This window comes from Hylobates moloch, unplaced genomic scaffold (assembly GCF_009828535.3).
Source record: "Hylobates moloch isolate HMO894 unplaced genomic scaffold, HMol_V3 SCAFFOLD_6, whole genome shotgun sequence".
NCBI lineage: Eukaryota > Metazoa > Chordata > Mammalia > Primates > Hylobatidae > Hylobates > Hylobates moloch.
In genome coordinates, this window is record NW_026652281.1 from 33,512,168 (window position 1) to 33,533,432 (window position 21,265).

General features: G+C 37.6%; 1 protein-coding gene across 4 annotated transcripts in view; it reads left to right on the forward strand.

The window, feature by feature from the left end:
• The window catches only part of TRIM36 (tripartite motif containing 36), a 60,173-nt gene that overhangs the window by 31,094 nt on the left and 7,814 nt on the right, over positions 1-21,265 (forward strand). For all 4 annotated transcript variants that reach the window (XM_032156643.2, XM_032156639.2, XM_058440601.1 and 1 more), the window contains 5 exons: positions 8,236-8,561; positions 10,978-11,124; positions 14,325-14,420; positions 18,099-18,352; positions 18,591-18,715. In XM_032156643.2, the coding sequence (XP_032012534.1) occupies positions 8,236-8,561; positions 10,978-11,124; positions 14,325-14,420; positions 18,099-18,352; positions 18,591-18,715 (948 nt within the window). The remainder of the gene's footprint in view (positions 1-8,235; positions 8,562-10,977; positions 11,125-14,324; positions 14,421-18,098; positions 18,353-18,590; positions 18,716-21,265) is intronic.

The window sequence follows — 21,265 nt, forward strand, 5'->3', positions numbered from 1 at the left end:
TTCAGTATGATATTGGCTGTGGGTTTGTCGTAGATAGCTCTTATTATTTTGAGATACGTCCCATCAATACCTAATTTATTGAGAGTTTTTAGCATGAAGGGTTGTTGAATTTTGTCAAAGGCCTTTTCTGCATCTATTGAGATAGATGATCATGTGATTTTTGTTTTTAATTCCATTTGTGTGGTGTATCATATTTATTGACTTGCATATGTTAAACCATCCCTGCATCCCTGGTATGAAACCCACTTGATCATGGTGGATTATCTTTTTGATATATTGTTGGATTTAGTTAGCTAGTATTTTGTTAAGGATTTTAGCTTCTGTGTTCATCAGGGATATTGGTCTGTAGTTTATTTTTATTTTTGAGACAGAGTTTCACTCTTTGTTGCCCAGGCTGGGGTGCAGTGGTGCGATCTCGGCTCACTGCAACCTGTGCCTCCCCGGTTCAAGCGATTCTCCTGTCTCAGCCTCCTGAGTAGCTGAGATTACAGGTTCACGCCACCACACCCAGCTAATTATTTTTTTAAACCGTGTTTTTCTCTTGTTGCCCAGGCTGCATTGCAACGGCACGATCTTGGCTCACCGCAACCTCTGCTTCCCAGTTTCAAGCGATTCTCCTGCCTCAGCCTCCCAAGTAGCTGGGATTACAGGCGTGCACTACCATGCCTGGCTAATTTTTTTTTTTTGTATTTTTAGTAGAGACGATTTTTCTTCCATGTTGGTCAGGCTGGTGTCCAACTCCTGACCTCAGGTGATCTGCCCGCGTCAGCCTTCCAAAGTGTTGGGATTACAATCGTGAGCCACCACGCCCAGCCTGGTCTGTAGTTTTCTTTTGTTATGTCCTTTCCTGGTTTTGGTATTAGGGTGATACTGGCTTCATAGAATGAGTTAGGGAGGGTTCCTCTTTCTCTGTCTCATGGAATAGTGTCAATATGATTAGTACCAGTTGTTCTTTGAATGTCTGGTCGAATTCTGCTGTGAATCCATCTGGTCCTGGACTTTTTTTGTTGATAATTTTTAAATTACCATTTCAATCTTGGTGCTTGTTACTAGCCTGTTCAGGGTATCTAATTCTTCCTGATTTAAGCTGAGAAGGTTGTATCTTTCCAATAATTTATCTGTCTCTTCTAGGTTTTCTAGTTTATGCACGTAAAGGTAGTCATAGCAGCCTTGAATGATCTTTTGTATTTCTGTGGTGTCAGTTGTAATATCTCCTGATTCATTTCTTATTGAGCTTATTTGGATTTTCTCTCCTCTTAGTTAATTTTGCTAATGGTGTATCAGTTTTATTTATCTTCGAAGAATCAGCTTTTTGTTTGATTTATCTTTTGTGGGTTTTTTTTCATTTGTTTCAATTTCATTTAGTTCTGCTCTGATCTTGCTTATTTCCTTTCTTCTGCTAGGTTTAGGTATGGTTTGTACTTGTTTTTCTAGTTTCTAGAGGGGTGTCGTTAGACTGTCTCTTGGTGCTCTTTCAGACTTTTTGATGTAGGCGTTTAGGGCTGTGAACTTTCCTCTTAGCACTGTCTTTGCTGTGTTCCAGAAGTTTTGATAGGTTGTGTCACTATTGTCATGCAGCTTGAAGAATTTTTAAATTTCATCTTGATTTCATTTTTTTTTTTTGACGCTGTGCTCATTCAGGAGCAGGTTATTTAATTTCCGTGTATTTGCACGGTTTTGAAGGTTCCTTGTGGAGTTGATTTCCAGTTTTATTCCACTGTGGTCTCAGAGAGTGCTTGATGTAATTTCAATATTTTTAAATTTATTGAGGCTCATTTTGTGGCCTATCATATGGTCTATCTTGGAGAAAGTTCCATGTGCTGTTGAATAGAATGTATATTCTGTGGTTGTTGGATGGAATGTTGTGCATGTAACTGTTAGGTCCATTTGTTCCAAGGAATAGTTTAAATCCATTGTTTCTGGCTGGGTATGGTGGCCCGGCACTTTGGGAGGCCAAGGTGGGAGGATCACCTGAGGTCAGGAGTTCGAGACCAGCCTGGATAACATGGTGAAACCCTGTCTCTGCTAAAAGTACAAAAATTAGCTGGGCCTGGTGTCACCCACCTGTACTCCCAGCTACTCGGGAGGCTGAGGCAGGAGAATCTCTTGAACCCACGAGGTGGAGATTGCAGTGAGCTGAGATCATGCCACTGCACTCCAGCCTGGGTGATAGAGCATAACTCCATCTCAAAGAAAAAAAATTCATTGTTTCTTTGTTGGCTTTCTGTCTTGATGACCTGTGTAGGGCTGTCAGTGGTGTATTGACACCTCCCACTATTACTGTGTTGCTGTCTATCTCATTTCTTAGGTCTGTTAGTAATTGTTTTATACATTTGGGAGCCCCTGTGTTAGGTGTATATATGTTTAGGATTGTGATATTTTCCTGTTGGACAAGGCCTTTTATCATTATATAATGTCCTTCTTTGTCTTTTTAAACTGGTTTGCTTTAAAGTTTGTTTTGTCTGGTGTAAGAATAGCTACTTCTGCTGGTTTTTGGTGTCCATTCACATGAAATGTCTTTTTCCACCCCTTTACCTTAAGTTTTTGTGAATCCTTATGTGTTAGGTGAGTCTCTTGAAGTTGATTGGTGAATTCTTACTTATTCTGCAATTCTTTATCTTTTTTTAAGTGGAGCATTTAAGCCATTTACATTCAGTTGGTATTGAGAATATGAGGTACCATTTCATTCATTGTGCTATTTTTTGCCTGTAATTTTTTTTTTTAATCTTATTTTTGTTTTATAGGTCCTGTGTGTTTTATGCTTTAAAGAGGTTCTGTTTTGATGTGTTTCCAGGATTTGTTTCAAGATTTAGAGCTCCTTTTAGCAGTTGTTTTAGAAGAGGCTTGGTAGTGGTGACTTCTCTCAGCATTTGTTTGTCTGAAAAAGACTTATCTTTCCTTCATAAAAGAAGCTTAGTTTCGCTGCATATAAAATTCTTGGCTGATGATTTTTTTTAGGAGGCTGAAGATAGGGCCCCAGTCCTTTCTAGCCTATAGGGTATCTGCTGAGAAATCTGATAGGTTTTCCCTAGGTTACCTGGTGTTTGGTGTCACAGCTGTTAAGATTCTTTCTTTTTTCTTAACTGATAACCTGACGACAGTGTTCCTAGGCAGTGATCTTTTTGCGATGAATTTCCCAGGTGTTCTTTGTGCTTTTTGTATTTGGATATCTAGGTCTCTAGCAAGGCTGGGGAAGTTTTCCTCGATTATTCCCCCAAGTATGTTTTCCAAACTTTTAGATTTCTCTTCTTCCTCAGGAATACTGATTATTCTTAGGATGGGTCATTTAACTTAGTTGCAGGCTTCTTGGAGGCTTTCTTCATATTTTCTTATTCTTTCTTCTTTGTCTTTGTTGGATTGGGTTAGTTTGAAGACTTTGTCTTCGAGCTCTGAATTTCTTTCTTCTGCTTGTTCAATTCTGTTACTAAGACTTGCCAGAGCATTTTGCATTTCTATTAGTGTGTCCATTGTTTCTTGAAGTTTTCATTGTTTTTTATGTACGCTATTTCCTTGAACATTTCTTCCTTCACTTGTATCATTTTTTTGGATTGCTTTACACTGGACTTTGCCTTTTTCTGGCGTCTCCTTGATTAGCTTAGTAGCCTCCTGGATTCTTTTTCAGGTAAATCAAGGATTTCTTCTTGTTTGGGTCCCTTGCTGGTGAGCTAGTGTGATTTTTGCTGGTGTTAACCTTGTTTTGTCATATTACCAGAGGTGATTTCCCAGTTTCTTCTCATTTCGGTAGGCTCTGTCAGAGGAAATGTTAGGGCTCAAGGTTGCTGTTCAGTTCCTTTTGTCCCATAGGTTGTTTTTGATGTAGTACTCTTCCTCATTTCCTATGGACGTGCCTTCCTGGGAGCCGAGTTGTAGTAATTGTTCTCTCTTCTGGATCTATCCACCCAGCAGGTATACCAGGCTCTGGGCTGGTATTGGGTGTTATCTGCCCAGAGTCCTGTGATGTGAACCATCTTTGGGTCTTTCAGCCATGGATACCACCAGCACCTGTTCTGATGGAGGTGGCAGGTAGTGAAATGGACTCTTTGAGGCTTCTTAGCTTTGGTGGTTTAATGCACTATTTTTGTGCTGGTTGGCCTCCTGCCAGGAGGTGGCACTTTCCAGAGAGTATGGGGAGGAACAGGCAGTGGGCAGGGCCCTAGAACTCCCAAGATTGTATGCCCTTTGTCTTCAGTTACCAGGGTAGGTAGGGAAAGACCACTGGGTGGGGGCAGGGCTAGGCGTGTCTGAGCTCAGACTCTCCTTGAGCAGCTCTTGCTGCAGCTGCTGTGGGGATTGGGGGATGAGGTTTCCAGGTCAGTGGAGTTATGTTCCTAGGAGGATTATGGCCACCTCTGCCGTGTCATGCAGGTTGTCAGCGAAGTGAGGGAAAGCCGGCAGTCACAGGCCTCACCTAGCTCCCACACAGTCCAAAGGGCCAGTCCCACTTCCACTGTGCCCCCAACAACAGTACCAAGTTTGTTTCCAGGCAGTGGGTGAGCAGGGCTGAGAACTTGCCCCAGTCTACCCGCCTCCCAGCTGCAAAAGCAAGTATGGCTTTCCTTCTCCCACCTATGGAGTCTGCACACTGGATTTACACCCTCCCCCATGTTCTGGCCAGGAGGCTTCTCCATCAGTTCAAATTGTTACAGACTTCAGCTGGAGGTTTCCTTCTCCCTGTGGCCTTTTCCCAGAGCCTCTGGCCATTCTCCGGAAGGACCCCTGTGAGGCCAGGCAAAAACGACTTGATGGAGGCCAAGTGAGCTTCCAGGGGTTTTCCCACTCTTCCTCTACGCTTGTATTTCACTCAGCTCTCTAAATTGACTCAGCTCCAGGTAAGGTCAAAATCTCCCGTTATCCAGGCCTTCAGTTTCCCCAGTAGAGGTGTGTTCGGGGGCAGACAATCTCCCTTTCCCACTTCCACAGTTTGGGCCCTTGTAGTATTTAGGGTGTCTCCCAGGTCCTGTAGGAGCAATCTGCTATCTTCAGGGGATCTGTGGGTCCTCTCAGCCTTCTAATTTATTTCTGTAGTCGTTCTGGAGCAAAATTTCACAATGCTAGCCTCCACATGCTGCTCTGTCAGAGCTGCAATCTAGTCCTTCCTCTAGTTATAGTCCTTCAGTCTAGTTCGTGATGATCCCTCTATTTTTCTTTTTCATTGTCTAATGCAATTGAGCAATAATACTATGCGATAGAACTTTCTACTATAATGGAAGTGTTCAACCCTCTGTCATATAATATGGTAGCCGTTAGCTACGTGTCTCTTGAGAATTTGAAATATGGCTATGGTAACCAAATAAGTGAATATTAAATTTTATTTAATTTTAATTAAATTTTAAAAGTCACATGTGGCTAATGGCTACTGTATCAGATGGCACAGCCATGGAAAGTAGAAAGTTGACTCTTCCATTTTGTTCTTAATTCCATTGCCTTGATTTTTTCATTAAAGATATTATTTCCCAGAATATCCTAAGATTCTCATTTTCTTTATTGCTCTGAACATCTACTGTTTGTTTTTATGAAAACAATGAAAGAAGTATGAGACAGATGAAATAAAAGTTCTTTAGCATTTGTAAGAAATATATAAGAGCATTCGGCCAGGCGCGGTGGCTCACGCCTGTAATCCCAGACTTTGGGAGGCCAAAGCTGGTGGATCACGAGGTCAGGAGATCGAGACTATCCTGGCTAACATGGTGAAACCCCATCTCTACTAAAAAATACAAAAAATTAGCTGGGCGTGGTGGCGGGCATCTATAGTTCCATTTTCTCGGGAGGCTGAGGCAGGAGAATGGTGTGAACCCAGGAGGCGGAGCTTGGAGTGAGCCGAGATCACGCCACTGCAATCCAGCCTGGGCGACAGAGCGAGACTCCGTCTCAAAAAAAAACGAGCTTTCAAGATCTGTTTAGAAAGATAGCCAAGATATCTATTTGAATGAGTTGTGAAAAATTACATGTCTTAATTTAATGTCTGATTTAAGAAGTTTAGTGTTTCACACCTTTTTTTTTTTTAACTGTGAAAATACATTAGCAGAGGTATACAGAAAAGGGATGAAACTTTTTTTTTTTTTTCTCAAATTTCTGAGGACCCAATTCTGGGTGTCACCAGCATACATGTTAAAGCTTGATTTTGTTGTCATTATTTACTTTTCATTATCCCATTACTTTAATTGGTCATAATCTTCATAAAACCAAAAATAACTCATTTTTTAACATTTTTGAGATTATTTTTCTATTTATCTAAATTTTCATCACCTATTTCATGTGTGGAAACCTGCAGTTATATATGAATTTCCATTTGTTTAAACTTGACCACTGCACCATACCATTTCCAGAATTGTTTGGCTTGTTTTCTTTCCTAAATGAAATTTTCATTGGCATGTGATTTAAAAGTAGCTTTGCTTCTTATTTCATGATATGCCTGCTGTGGTGTGAAAGATTTTGGATTGTATTGCATGTTTTTAGAATTATTACCTGAATATATTTTAGGATTTTCAAATTTTTATGGGGCAGCTTTTTTGTATGCATTAATGTTTCAAAATGTAAAGGTTAAAATATCTTTAAATGAAGGTATTAAAAATATTCTGCATGTTTGTTGTATAAGTAGATTTTGGGGCCCAATGCCATATAGCATGCTATTAACATCACTTCCAATAAGTAATATTATGGGCTGATTGCTAAATTTTACCTGAACTGATATCATGTCAGACATCTTTTAAGATATTCTTTTGAGGGATGACAGTTATATTCAAAGGGTATATTGATGTGGCTGTTTAAAGACCTTTTGTAATGTGGTATACCAAATTCAGCCATTCATTTCTGGTGTTGGATACATGGTGGTATGAAAGAAGGTGTAGGTTAGGAAGTTTGTGTTTATGTTAAGGGAGTTATTTTTTGGGCAACTAAGACTACATACCCTTAAGAACAGATTTACGGCCGGGTGCGGTGGCTCACGCCTGTAATCCCAACACTTTGGGAGGCCGAGGCAGGTAGATCACGAGGTCAGGAGTTCAAGACCAGCCTGGCCAAGATGGTGAAACCCCATCTCTACTAAAAATATAAAAATTAGCTGGGCGTGGTGGTGGGCGCTTGTAATCCCAGCTACTCGGCAGGCTGAGGCAGAGAATTGCTTGAACCCGGGAGGCGGAGGTTGCAGTGAGCTGAGATCACACTCCAGTCTGGGCGACAGAGTGAGACTCTGTCTAAAAAAAAAAAAGAACAGATTTACAAATGGGGGAATGTGGTATGCATGGTATGCATGCACATGTGGTAAATGGACAACCTGGATTCTTGTGAACCAGTGGGTAAGGACTGTCATGCGTTGGTTTCTTGATTTATTAAAATTGGGATAATACTGAACAAAAATGTGATGTTTAAGGTCATTCATTGTTTTATATATGTTGTAAAATTATTTGTAGTGTTTTTGGGGTAACTTTTGGCTTACTGAATTAAGTAATCTTAATGATTCTTTGTTTCAGGTCATAAGAAGATATTAAATGGTTGGTCCCTCTTAAAAACCACTAAATTATAGGTCTATGAATGAATTTTTCACTCTTTTATAGATTGCACTCAATTAACTAATGATCTTCCCTACTGAATTTTTCCAGATAAAACAATACTACGTGGGAAACCTTCTATTGTAGTGTTGTTAAAAATTTTATGGTCACATCACATATTCTTTTGAAAATCTGATAAAAGCTGCGGGTTTTTAGCAGTAAATATGCGTATGTATATAGATGGAATATTTTGTGCAGAATTTCAAATAGTTCATGGATCTGCCTGGGCCTCTTCGTGGGCTTTGTGCTAGGGACCCCTGCTCTTTTATGTATCGATTCATTTCCTGTCAGTCAGCAAAGATTGTTCTTTTAAATGCCTTTGGATATGGTGTATAATACTAACTATAAATGCTGATTATATAATTTTAAAAGATCTTAACCCCATGTAGTATTGTATTATGTGTTTTATCTTTATATCTATGTTTGATTTAATGTGGGTTTTATGTGGGTTTACTATAGAATATTTTCCTTTTTGATTTGATAACTATTTAATAACTTGGGCTTGTCTTTTGTATACTAAGGAAAAATTTTTAAAAACATTTTCACAATACAAGTTTCACGTGGAGCCACTTCGGATACTGTTTTTGTGATACATTTGTAGATATGTCTCTAAGGCATGACTCCTCTTTTCTTCATTCTAATCATTTTCCTACAGCTGTAACTAAACAAAGACTTACTAATTACACAGGCTGGAAGCGCAATTCATTGACCCCGAGGACAACTATTTTCCCTTGCCCTGGCTGTGAGCATGATGTGGATCTTGGAGAACGAGGAATCAATGGTCTGTTTCGAAACTTCACTTTGGAAACTATTGTGGAAAGATATCGTCAGGCAGCTAGGGCAGCCACAGCCATTATGTGTGACCTTTGTAAACCACCACCTCAAGAATCCACAAAAAGCTGCATGGACTGTAGTGCAAGTTACTGCAATGAATGCTTCAAAATTCATCATCCTTGGGGTACTATAAAAGCTCAACATGAGTATGTTGGTCCAACTACTAACTTTAGACCCAAGGTAAGTGACGTTTTTATTAAGTTAGAATATTATTTTAACTTAATGTTATGAAACTTATGTACTTAATGTTATGAAATAAATTATTAAGTCTAGAACTTGACAGAAAGGAAATAACTTTAAAAGCAGGTATAAGAACTTAAGGCCTAGTTGGCTGGAGTTACTATGGGGCTAAACATCCCCACCAAAGGAGGGCAATATTGTGGTTTATTCTATTACAATCCAGTGGGATATAATACAATAAATGAATGTTTATAATGATAACTCTGATTAAAGAAAGGTTATCTCAGATATACTCTTTAAGATTGAAATGATTAAAGTTAAAAAGCTTTTTTGTGCTTTAGTTTCATAAATCCATAATTGCTTAAAAGGTTTGACTGTGAAACATATTTTTGTTTTGGTTAGCTAAAATTGTACAATGAATAAAAGTAATTGCAGCCTAATATTTTGTAGCTTGTGATATAATGGTTATATGTTATCTAAAGTAGAATTTGCATTTCTTAAACATTCTGAGTAATTTCTTTAATATTGCTCAAAAGAAGTTTATGTATTGTTTGCCCTGCTGTGTGCCTGGAAAGAAACTGATCTTTTGATATCTTCACTTCTTTCTGATGTATATAGATTTTAAAAACCTATGGTTGAGTTTTTCAAAGTTCTTACTACTTATAACTTAGTGACTTGTGTATGAAAATCTACTTGCATTCTTAAGTGTAAAACCTTTAATTTGTAATAAAAAGTGGGGAAAAAAATCTCAAAAGTGTTTTTGAAACTATGAGCTATTTCTTAAATAGTGAAGGATGGGTAGATTAAGGCAAAAACAATCTATGCTATCATATTTTGAATGACCTTTCTCAAACTGTGTCAGTCTGGCAGTAGATTCATCAGATAGCTTTTAATCCTATATTATGTTCCTCATTTTAAATGCTCAAGGCCATCAATTTTTAAAAATTTGTGACTTCAACCTGATGTTTTAATGTTTCTTTTAAATGATTAAATTGATTTCTACCATGAGATAACCTTTGATTAAATGAATTTTATTAGGCTTGGGTCTTTGTGAATTAAAAATTTAAGGAAATTTTGAGCATAGCCTTACAATTTCTATTTACAAATATTAAAAGATTGATAAGAGAAGACCAAAGAAACATGGATAGGTTATACTGAGAAACATTTCATTTTTCCAGTAGTTAGAGCTACTCAATATAGTAAAATTTTAAAACGGTGTCCAAAATGGTATCCCTTATTGCTATGGAATATTTGCCTATAACGTTGAGTTCTTTTGATCATTTCTTGCAGATGGACAAACTTTGTATTTTATTTTAAATGTAATGGCTTTGGGGATGTAGAAACTTGGACATGCTGAAAACCTTGAAACCTCTTCCAATTGTTTTTCTCCTGAACTTATATATTGGTATTAGGACTTTCTATATTGTACTTTTTGTTTGTTCCTTTTAAATGTCTATAAGTTACAAAATTAGCTGGGCATGGTGGCACATGCCTGTGATCCCAGCGTCTTGGGAGGCTGAGGCAGGAAAATTGCTTGAACCCAGGAGGTGGAGGTTGCAGTGAGCGGAGGTTGCAGTGAGCCAAGATCGCACCACTGCACTCTAGCCTGGGCGACAGAGCGAAACTCTTTCTCATAAAGAAAGAAAGAAATAAATGTCTATAAGTTATCAGACAAGTTACAATTGCTTAAAATCTAATCTATTGGAATCTTTAACAACTTTTGATTTTATTAACATACTAACTTAAAGGAATCTCCCCTTTCTTACAAATGAAATGTTATTTTACATAAAATTTTATGTTATTTGATAGCTTTTAATCCTCTATGATAATAGTTTACAAAGTAAATAAAAAGGTAGACAATCAAATCAGAAAAACAGTTCCAAATTTGGTCAGTGCATTTGTAATTAATTTGTAAAAGGAAACACATCTAGAAGCTTATAAAGTTTTCTGACTCTTTTAGCAACAGATTTCTGTTACTGAGGCCATGAGTCTCATAAATTGCTATGGTACTTCATTAAAAATATTGACTATGATCATTAAGAATTGCCTCATCAGTGTGGTCAGATGGCCTTTCTAACTTGGTTAAGTGTTCATTCCATTTGAATCTGGTAGGAATGAAACTCTTAACAAGTTTTGGAGAAATAACATCTACATATTATGACGAGATCGGGCATGTTCAGAGGGGTATGGCCGTAGACAACATCTACCTATTAATCATTTGAACCGTCAACTGAAAAATAGTAATTCCGATATAGAGAATTTTCATGTGGTATATCAACCATTCTTCTTTTTACATTCATATTCACTTAAATGGCTTTATTTAGTGATTTTATAAAGCAAATCTTTGTATTTTGATAATTTGTCAGATTACTTGAAACCTAGACCTTTAATCACACTTTTATTCTTTACTCAATAGATTTTAATGTGCCCAGAACATGAAACAGAGAGAATAAACATGTACTGTGAATTATGTAGGAGGCCAGTTTGCCATCTGTGTAAGTTGGGTGGTAATCATGCCAACCACCGTGTAACCACTATGAGCAGTGCCTACAAAACCTTAAAGGTAGGACTTATTTTTGGAACAGAATTTTGATTCTTTACCTTTAACTTTTCATTTATAAAATCATGGTGTGTTATATGGTCTCTTTTGTACTAAAATGAGTTGAAGTGTTACTTAGTGATCTACTAATATTAGGTTGTTAGTATTTCTGATCAACAATTATTTGTGGTACTGATAAGGCCCAGCATATATTGACACCTACGTTGTATTAGCTCTGAATTCTGAGGGAAGAGAGAAGGATGAAGGACACTTCATCATGATACCCAAATGAGCCCAATGTCTATGATAATGGATGTATATATAGGATTGACATACTTTAAAGGGTTGTGGCTGTATTAAGACACTTGATTCTTATTTCTTGCCTATAGAATTAGTATTTTGTTCATTCTGGTGGCATGCTTACCATTTAAAACTGAATTACTTCCGTGGCTCACGCCTGTAATCCCAGCTCTTTGGGAGGCTGAGGCCGGCGGATCACGAGGTCAGGAGATCGAGACCATCCTGGCTAACACGGTGAAACCCCATCTCTACTAAAAATACACACAAAAAAATTAGCTGGGCATGGTGGCGGGTGCCTGTAGTCCCAGCTACTCAAGAGGCTGAGGCAGGAGAATGGTGTGAACCCAGGAGGCGGAGCTTGCAGTGAGCTGAGATGGCGCCACTGCACTCTAGCCTGGGCGACAGTGTGACAGTGTGACTCTGTCTCAAAAAAACAAAACAAACAAAAAAAAAAACCTGAATTACTTCCTTTGTGTTAGCTTTATTGATGATGTTTAAAACTTTCAAATTTCATAATCAACAGCAAAGCAGGCAGCGGTACACTACTGTCTTTCTGTTTTCGTCTTTTTCCGTTTAAACAATATTTTTAAAATAAATCATCTATGTACCCACTACCCATTTTGTTTCTTTCCTCTCTTTAACAATATGTGTATGCATTTTTTGCCTCTGTCTAATTGCATATATGGAAACTGTTTTGTGTTTTGCATTTTATTTTTATGTTGTGTTCCACTCTGCACATACGGAATGCAGGTATAATTGTATAATTGTTCTTAGCTACTAATTCTTTCATCTGTTTCACTACTAGGTCAGTTTTGATTGTTTTTTTTTTTTTTAGAGTTTATATTTCTCTGTTACCTTGCATGCCTGGTAATTTTTGATTGACTGCTAGTTATTGGATAGTTTTGTATTCCTACAAATGCTATTTTCTTTGAGTATGTGATTAAGTTACTTGGAAATGTTTGGGTCTTTTGTGAGGCAGGACAGAACTGCATTTAATTCTAAGGGCTAATTTTATCTGATTATTGAAGTAAAAGCCTTTGATTACTCTTTTCAATGCCTTGTGAATTTTGAGATTTTTTTTTTTTTTGTCTGGCTGGTGGGGAACAGGCACTCTTCCCAGCCTTGTGTAAGCTCCTAGGATTGTTTCCTTGAACCTTAGGGTGATTCTTTGCCTGGGCTTGGACAGTTTCCTCACACACAAGAGTTAATGAGGACTGCTGAATATATAAGGGAGACTGTGTCTCTGGAGTTCTTTCTCTTTACAACAGTCTCAGGGACATGCCTTACAACCTATGGTACATGCCTTACAACTGGCCTCCTTGGACTCAGCTGCATCTCCTCAGGGTTCTTGGTTTGCCCTCAGGAGACTCTGATATACACTAGTGTTTGAGAGCCACTGATCCAGAGGAAAGCTTCTGAGCAGTTTTGAAGTCCCTGAGAAATTAGCTTCTGATTAGTTCCTAAAGAACTGGGGTCGTGATTTATCTAAAGGAGTTAGAGGTAGCCTTGTCTTTTTACATTTTAATTTCAGTGCCTGTTTTCAGTGTGTGGTACATATACTTTTTGGAGACCTGTGAATAAATGGACATTCTGATTCTTGGTTAAAACTGATCTAGTCTTTTAAAACAAACTGGCTAGATTTGAGGGGACTATTATGACTGGAGCTGTCTCAGAGAAAAGCTATTCTCAGATAAACGTATAGTTGGCCAGATACTTTGAGCATTAAAACTCAGAGTGTGTGGTGCTTTTACATCATGCGCCTGAATTCTGCCATCCATTCTTCTCTGGTCCTTACCTCTTTGAGTCAACTAACTTATCTGTTCCTATCTTGTAGTTCTAATTTAACCTGCTATCATACAGCTAAGCCTTACTTCAATTTAAATGGCCAAATTTATCTTGTTGCTACCCTAGTTAAAAAAGAGTACCCCCACTTTGCACCTAGTACTTCTGATCTCCACATAGGCCTGTTAGGGATGGTATTATCAGAATTGCCATTTTGCTTTCAGCTTGGTGCTGAGACGTACCTCTCAGCCTGTGGAATAGTGTTTAGTGTTTAATAGTGCCCTCTTGTTGAGCACCCTTTTCGTTTCAAGTCATCGGTGGTAACTGAGCGTGAAATGCTCAGATTGGCCTTTAAGGGCTACAGCTTGAAAGGCATTTTCTGGATGTTCTTATTCTTATTTAGACTCTCAATACATTTTTCTGTTACAACTTTTTACCCCATGGTGTTTCGGGGCTTTTGTGTTTTGGTTTTTGTGTATTTCAGAGTAGGTTTTCTGGGCAAGACCAGGGATCTCACCAAAACCTATGATGGTGTTTCTGTGGGAAAGAAACTATACTTATTTAAAAAGGTCTGCCTTACAGACAGATTATTCAATGAGCTCTGGAAATTGCCTATTTTTATAAAACTGTGTTTTCATTATTGTGTAATTATTTAATAGGCTGGGATGGACTGTCAGTATTATTTTGGAAGTCTCTTTGTTGCTACTATTGTGTATAGGTGTGTGTGTGTGTGTGTGCACGTGGGTGTTTGTGAGAGTAAATTATAAAATCTGAAGACAAAACTATTTGAATTGCTGCTCTTCCATTTACTTAGAAGCCTTAGGAGCAGGAGCTCTAGGAATGATAACGAAACGTTAAAAATGTACTATTTTTATATTCAGAAGTTTTGACTAATTTAACCATTATTGCCTTGTTCTTTTTTCCAACTGATTCTAATCTTTCACACACCCTTTGACCCTCTCTGCCTAAGGCCATTAACTGTTTACTCTGGGTTAATAATGATAATTGCCATAGTTGATTTTAGTATCTGTTTATCAGAGACTGTAGAAGAGGATGAGTCCTGTGTAATTAAAAAAAAAATTCTGCAAAGTCTTTGCTAAACTCCCATTTTGTCCTTTTGTGTTATGAATATGTTTCAACAGGAAAAGCTTTCAAAGGATATTGATTACCTTATTGGTAAGGAAAGCCAGGTGAAGAGTCAGATATCTGAACTAAACTTGTTAATGAAAGAAACAGAGGTAAGTGATAAACTAGCTTGCATATTTTAAATTATTATTTTATCTAGACATTCATTTATTTGTTCATAAAATCCTGAGTGTATTATATGGGCTGGGAATACAAAGTTGTGTTAGATTTCACCCCTGCTTTTCTGGGGCTATGGAAACAAATGTAAAAAATGAATTATAATGTTGTGTGGTCACTTCTGTGATAGAGGTAGTGATTAAATGATACTGGAACACAGAGGGAAAGATGATGATTTGTGTGGCAACTAACAAGATCTCAAAAGTATTTAATAGTAACATAAGGGAAATGATAGGTTTTACTTATTTTTATTATATTTTTAAAAATGAATAGATCACTTTTGGAAAATGCACTGTATGCAGATTGGGCCAGGTTTATTTTAAATTCTGGTATTCCTGAGTGTATACCCTATATATGTTCCCCAAAAGACATATATTAGAATGTTGGTGGCTTCTTTGTTTGTAATTGTCACTAAGTGGGATCTACCCACATGCCCATTAACAGTAGAATAAAAATAGCAATAAGAATGAATGATCTGCAGCTGCACACAGCAGTGTAGATTAATCTTGCAATAATGTTGAAAGGAAGGTGCCAGATACAAAGGAATACATGCTATGTGATTACATTTCTAAAAAGTACCAAAAATGGTGAAACTAGATGATGATGTTAGAGTTGAGGAGGGGTAGGTTAGTGTCTGGAAAGGTTATATGGAGGCTTCTGGGATACTGGTAATGTTCTTTTATCTAATCTGGATTTTCTCTTGGATGCTGGTTATATTGAGTGTGTGGGTAAAGATTCATTAGTCTTTATACTTACATGTACATTTTTCCATTTGTGTATTATGTTTCAATAAAAAATTAGAAAAGATAACAGCATTTTAAAAATAATAGTAAAAGGGGATTGGATTGGGTTGTTTTAAAAGTCCAGATATTCTTCATTGACTTTGTTGTGCGCTTTTCTTCTCCATTTGAAACGAAGTTGAGCCATTACTCCTGATTTTTAGTAATTAAATATAAAAATATCCCAGCTAGTATGACACTGTTAGTTGAAGAAATTTTTTTCCAATATAGGTTAAAATTATTGAGAAATCACATAAATTAACACCACTACCAGCAGTGCTTTTGTTTTTAATATTATTTTCCTGATCTTTACTGATTCACCACCCTAAGTCAGTCATTTTTCCATGCAGTTTGGGGTTTTCTTTTTCATATTTTTGTTGGATTAAGTGACAGACTGTCTCAACACAAAGCAGATGATCACCTTAGTAGGTCGCTTCAAGTGTTGCATCTTTGGTCATTTTATTAATAGCCTTGTTTGTTGGTCCTCTCAGTCCTGCTGCCCTTCACTTCTGAAATAAAGACCCAGAGTCTGTTTTGGGGTTTGTCATCAATATGTTAAAAATTGAGGAACTTAGGTGTCAAGTATTCACGTAGACGCTGATTCCTTGGGATAGTGGGGACATTATTGAGTTGTTTTGTATCATTTGCCTGAGCTGTATCTGTAGGCTTATCAATAAGAATTTTTTTTAAGCTACATAACTTGCCTCCATTCTCAACATTTACTTAGTGATGATGGTGACACTGTCTTTCTTATCTATAATTATACTTAGATGGAAAAAAATCTATAATGATATTTCTGAGTTGAATGTTGTGATTTGTCAGTGAAATACTATCAAAATGCCACTACCTTCTGCTCCTTCTCTTTTAAAAATATGTGGCTGTCGGGGTTAGGAAACAGGAGATCTGGAAAAAATTTCCTTTCATTATAGGTGTTGGCTGGAAGCCAATGGAAAATGCACAGTACACTTCTGCCATATATTGTCAGCTTTTAAGAATGTTCCTAGCCAGGTGCAATGGCTCATGCCTGTAATCCTAGCACTTTGGGAGGCCGAGGCAGGCGGATCACAAGGTCAGGAGTTCGAGACCAGCCTGGCCAACATGGTGAAACCCTGTCTGTACTAAAGATACAGAAAAATTAGCCCGTTGTGGTGGTGTTCACCTGTAATCCCAGCTACTGGGGAGGCTGAGGCAGGAGAGTTGCTTGAACCCGGGAGGTGGAGGTTGCAATGAGCCAAGATCACTCCATTGCACTCTAGCCTGGGTGACAGGGCGAGACTCTGTTTCAAAAAAAATAAAAAATAAAAATAAAAAAAGCCGGGCAAGGTGGCTCACGCCTGTAATCCCAGCACTTTGAGAGGCCGAGGCAGGCAGATCACGAGGTCAGGAGATCGAGACCATCCTGGCTAACGGTGAAACCCTGCCTCTACTAAAAATACAAAAAAAAATTAGTAGGGTGTGGTGGCGGGCGTCTGTAGTCCCAGCTACTGGGGAGGCTGAGGCAGGAGAATGGCGTGAACCTGGGAGGCGGAGCTTGCAGTGAGCCGAGGTCGCGCCACTGCACTCCAGCCTGGGCGAGAGAGAGAGAGAGAGAGAGAGACTGTCTCAAAAAAAAAAAAAAAAAGAGTGTTCTTGAAGACTTTTTTTCTGTTGGCTGCTGTCTGTGAGTCTGTTATAATAAGTGCTTAGGAGTGTTTGCCAGTCTTCTCAAAATCATGAGCTCTGATTTTATAGGAATTCAGAATGTTTGGCAAACACTAGGGTCATTTTATGACAGTTTGTATGAATGTTTATTTACAGTATGTGACATTATGGTGTATACTTTATGTAAAGAACCTTTTAAAATCTCTTCACAAAAACCTAAATGGTTTTTCTTATCCCCTATTTTCAGAAGAGCAAAACAGAGAGAGAAGTGAAATGATTAGCATATGGTCACACAGCTAAGTCAGGATTTAATTATAATTAAATTATATTAATGTGAAGAGGATACTTTTATTTTTGTATCTTAGTAAAGAATGTCATATTTTAGAGTTTTGTGGCTGAAAACTTTTTTAGGCCAGGCGTGGTGGGGATTATGCCTGTAATCCTAACACTTTGGGAGGCCGAGGGGGGTTGATCACGATGTCAGGAGATTGAGACCATCCTAGCTAACTCTGTGAAAGCCCATCTCTACTAAAAATAAGGAAAAAAAGCCGGGCGTGGTGGCACGTGCCTGTAGTCCCAGCTACTTGGGAGGCTGAGACAGGAGAATCACTTGAACCCAGGAGGTGGAGGTTACAGTGAGCGGAGATCGTGCCACTGCACTCCAGCCTGTGCAACAGAGCGAGATTCTGTCTCAAAAAAACAAAAACAGCTTTTTAAAAAGTTGGAGTAGCGTAGAAAGGGTGAAAACATTTCTGAATTTGAAATGAATTCAAAGCTCTGGAATTGTGTTTTCCTGTTTTTGTTTAAATTAGTTCATTTCTCCTTCATATTCCTTTATATACCACTGAAAGATTGTTCTCTTATTTAATTGACTAAATTGTTTATTGCCAGACTTTGGAGATGAAAAGCTTAAGGAAGTACAATGTTATAAAATTACAAAGTAAATCTGAATAAAGGTTGTCAGTTGTTCTTTGCCAAGTGTATTTGATGCCAAAATATTGTTCTGAAAATTTCGGAGTCAGATAAAACTTTTTTCTTTATAATATCTAGGTTGGTTTTATCGAATTTTGATAATGTTGTCATCACATAGATGAAATGTAATTATGCAGAACTTTGTGGAAAGCCATTTGGGTTTAGCAGAAGAGGCGATTCTTTGTTTTATCTTAGTGTAATGGAGGTACTGTTTTTTCATAGTGTAATGGAGAGAGGGCTAAAGAAGACGCAATTACACATTTTGAAAAGCTCTTTGAAGTTCTGGAAGAGAGGAAATCATCTGTTTTGAAAGCAATTGACTCCTCTAAGAAACTAAGATTAGACAAATTTCAGATTCAAATGGAAGAGTACCAGGGACTTCTAGAGAACAATGGACTCGTGGGATATGCTCAAGAAGTGCTAAAGGAGACAGATCAGTCTTGCTTTGTGCAGACAGCAAAGCAGCTCCACCTCAGGTATTCTCTTTTACTTCTAACTTTAGAACCTATTGAGCAATGTTATTAAATGCTGCTGTGTACTCTCACTTTAGCTCTGAGTGGTCCATAATGCTGTGTTAATGTGAGGTACATCTTGCCTCATTCTTAACTTTAATTTTGAGTGAAGTGTGGGTTTTATTTTGTTAATCATGTTGCAGATATTTAGTCTGATTTGCCTTCTTAAAGAATCATTTTTATATAAAATATCTGTCTGCAGAATTCAGAAAGCCACAGAATCTTTGAAGAGCTTTAGACCTGCAGCTCAGACTTCTTTTGAAGACTATGTTGTTAATACCTCTAAACAAACAGAACTTCTTGGAGAATTATCCTTTTTCTCTAGTGGTAAGTTTTAATGAAGGCAAAAACCTCATTCTTTTGTCTGAATTTATATTGTGTGGAAGAAAACACAAGTTCTCTTAAATTTGACATTATAAAGCAGCATCTCACTTGCCCAGGACTATTATAGCATCCTGAAATCATATCCTATGTATGTTTTTAAAACTCCTATGTTCCATTAGTTTGTGTGTTTTTAAACATTGCATAAATAGCATTATGTTGTATGTATTTTTGTAAATTGCTTTTTAGAAAATTAACATAAATATTTGTTAATATATGAAATTTTGGTGTAAAGCAATATTTTAACTATTTACAGTATTTCATAAGTAAATAAATCATTTTCCTACTAAGAGACCTTTTTTTCCATTTTTTTCCTCTTTTATAAGCAGTGCCGTATCGCACATCCTTGTCAGAATTTTTTGGGCAAGTGTATGTGAGTTTCTCGGACAGAAGCCTAGGGATGGAATCTGCAGGCTGTTAACATTGCTGTGTTAGTTTGCTTGGGCTGCAGTGACAAAAGTACCATAGACTGAGTGACTCAAACAAATTCATTTTCTTACATTTCTGGAGACTAGAAGTCGGACATCAAGGTGTTGGCAGGGTTGGTTTCTTCTGAACCTTTTTTTTGGTTGATAAATGATAAATGGCTGTCTTCTCCCTGTGTCTTCACATGGTCCTCCGTGTGTGTGTGTGTGTGTGTGTGTGTGTGTGTGTGATCTAATCTCCTCTTTTTATAAGGACACTGGTCATATTGGAGTAGGGCCCATTCTAATGACCTGATTTTAATTTAATTTCCTCTTTAAAGACCCTATTTTAAAATACAGTCACATTCTGAGGTACGTACTGGGGTTAGGACTTCAACATGTGAATTTCCAGGGGCGAGGGGTGGGCTCTGGGGGACTGGGGAAGGATGCAATTCAGCCCATAACACTTGCTTATGTTTGTATTTTGCTACTCCCTAGCAGGGAGGTCTTCCTTGCCTTTTTTTCTTCTCTCACCTCATTCCTCTCCCTAAGATTTCTCTTCTAGTGATGGTGAACATTAGAAAGATATATTTATAGTATAATTACTTTATAGGTGCAGATTTGTAGATTTGTACATTAATACAAGGAAATTTGTCTTGTTAAAAGTTTAAAACTCTGAAGGATTACTGTGACCTCATTTTCAAATCTATACCTGAATCTGATACTTATTTATTATGACTATCTTATTTTTTCAAATAGATATTTGTCATCACTTAAAATGCTGATTGTATTTCATACACTATACTGTGTTTCCAAAATGTGTGCTTGAATAGTGTACATACAAATAGATATTTGCTTACTTGTGAGTCCTAGGTCCTCCCTCCCTGTGGATCCCAAAATGGTTGCTGGAAAGGTGAGGCTGAGGGTGGGTGATCCTGGGTTATACCATTATATAGCAAGGAACCACTAAAACAGATGGATGAGAATGGGATAGTAGTCACCTAGCTTCTGGCTGATGAATCTTCCCCTCATTTTTTGCTACATGCATTTTTTTTTTTTTTTTTTTTTTTTTTTTTTAGTAAGCTATATTTCAAAAAAAGAGAAAAAGAGTATGGGGTTGGGGCATACTATTTGTTATTCTGTAACTTTTTTTTTTAATTTTAAAATGTATTTTGGATAACTTTCCAGATCTCATTATGGCTGCATAACACTCCGTTGTATAAATGCAGCATACACAGACATGCTTATACACTGGGGAATAAGGAGAGGAGAGAGATTTCTGCTTCTTATTCATGTCCTTCTCTGTGATTTGTCATAAATGTGTGTGTGTAGCTTTTATAGTGTATTGTTCTTAGCATATGCTTCCAGCAGTTAAGCTTAGGAATTGGCTCTACAGAAAGGACTATGCATATGAACAAAGATTTAGAATCATTTTATTTTTAGTGAAAAACCAGAAACCTGTTTCCAAAACTAAACAGTGAAATGTTGATATATCCATGTAGGTAGTATACCGTTGAGGGGGAAAATACTGGCAAGATCTATACAAAAGTTATAGTAATTACCTTTGAGTTAGTTAAAATCTTTTAATGTGTATTTTTTAGTTTCTGATTTCCTTACAAAAGTATGTACCATGATTTTATTTAGAAAAATTAATTTGCTTTGCAATGCTACAGAATAAACTATACAAAGAAACGATAAAATATTCACTGAGAGGCCAGGCGCGGTGGCTCATGCCTGTAATCCCAGCACTTTGGGAGACCAAGGCAGGCAGATCACGAGGTCAGGAGATCAAGAACATCGTGGCTAACATGGTGAAACCCTGTTTCTACTAAAAATACAAAAAATTACCCAGTTGTGGTAGCACACGCCTGTAATCCCAGCTACTTGGGAGGCTGAGGCGGGAGAATCACTTGAACCTGGGAGGCGGAGGTTGGAGTGAGCTGAGATCATGCCACTGTACTCCAGCCTTGGCAACAGAGCAACACTCTGTCTTAAAAAAAAAAAAAAATTCATTGAGAGTTAGATATTCTTACCAGACTTAGGTTTTAAAATATTAAAATAATAGTTTGTTTAGTGGGGGACATAGGTAAAA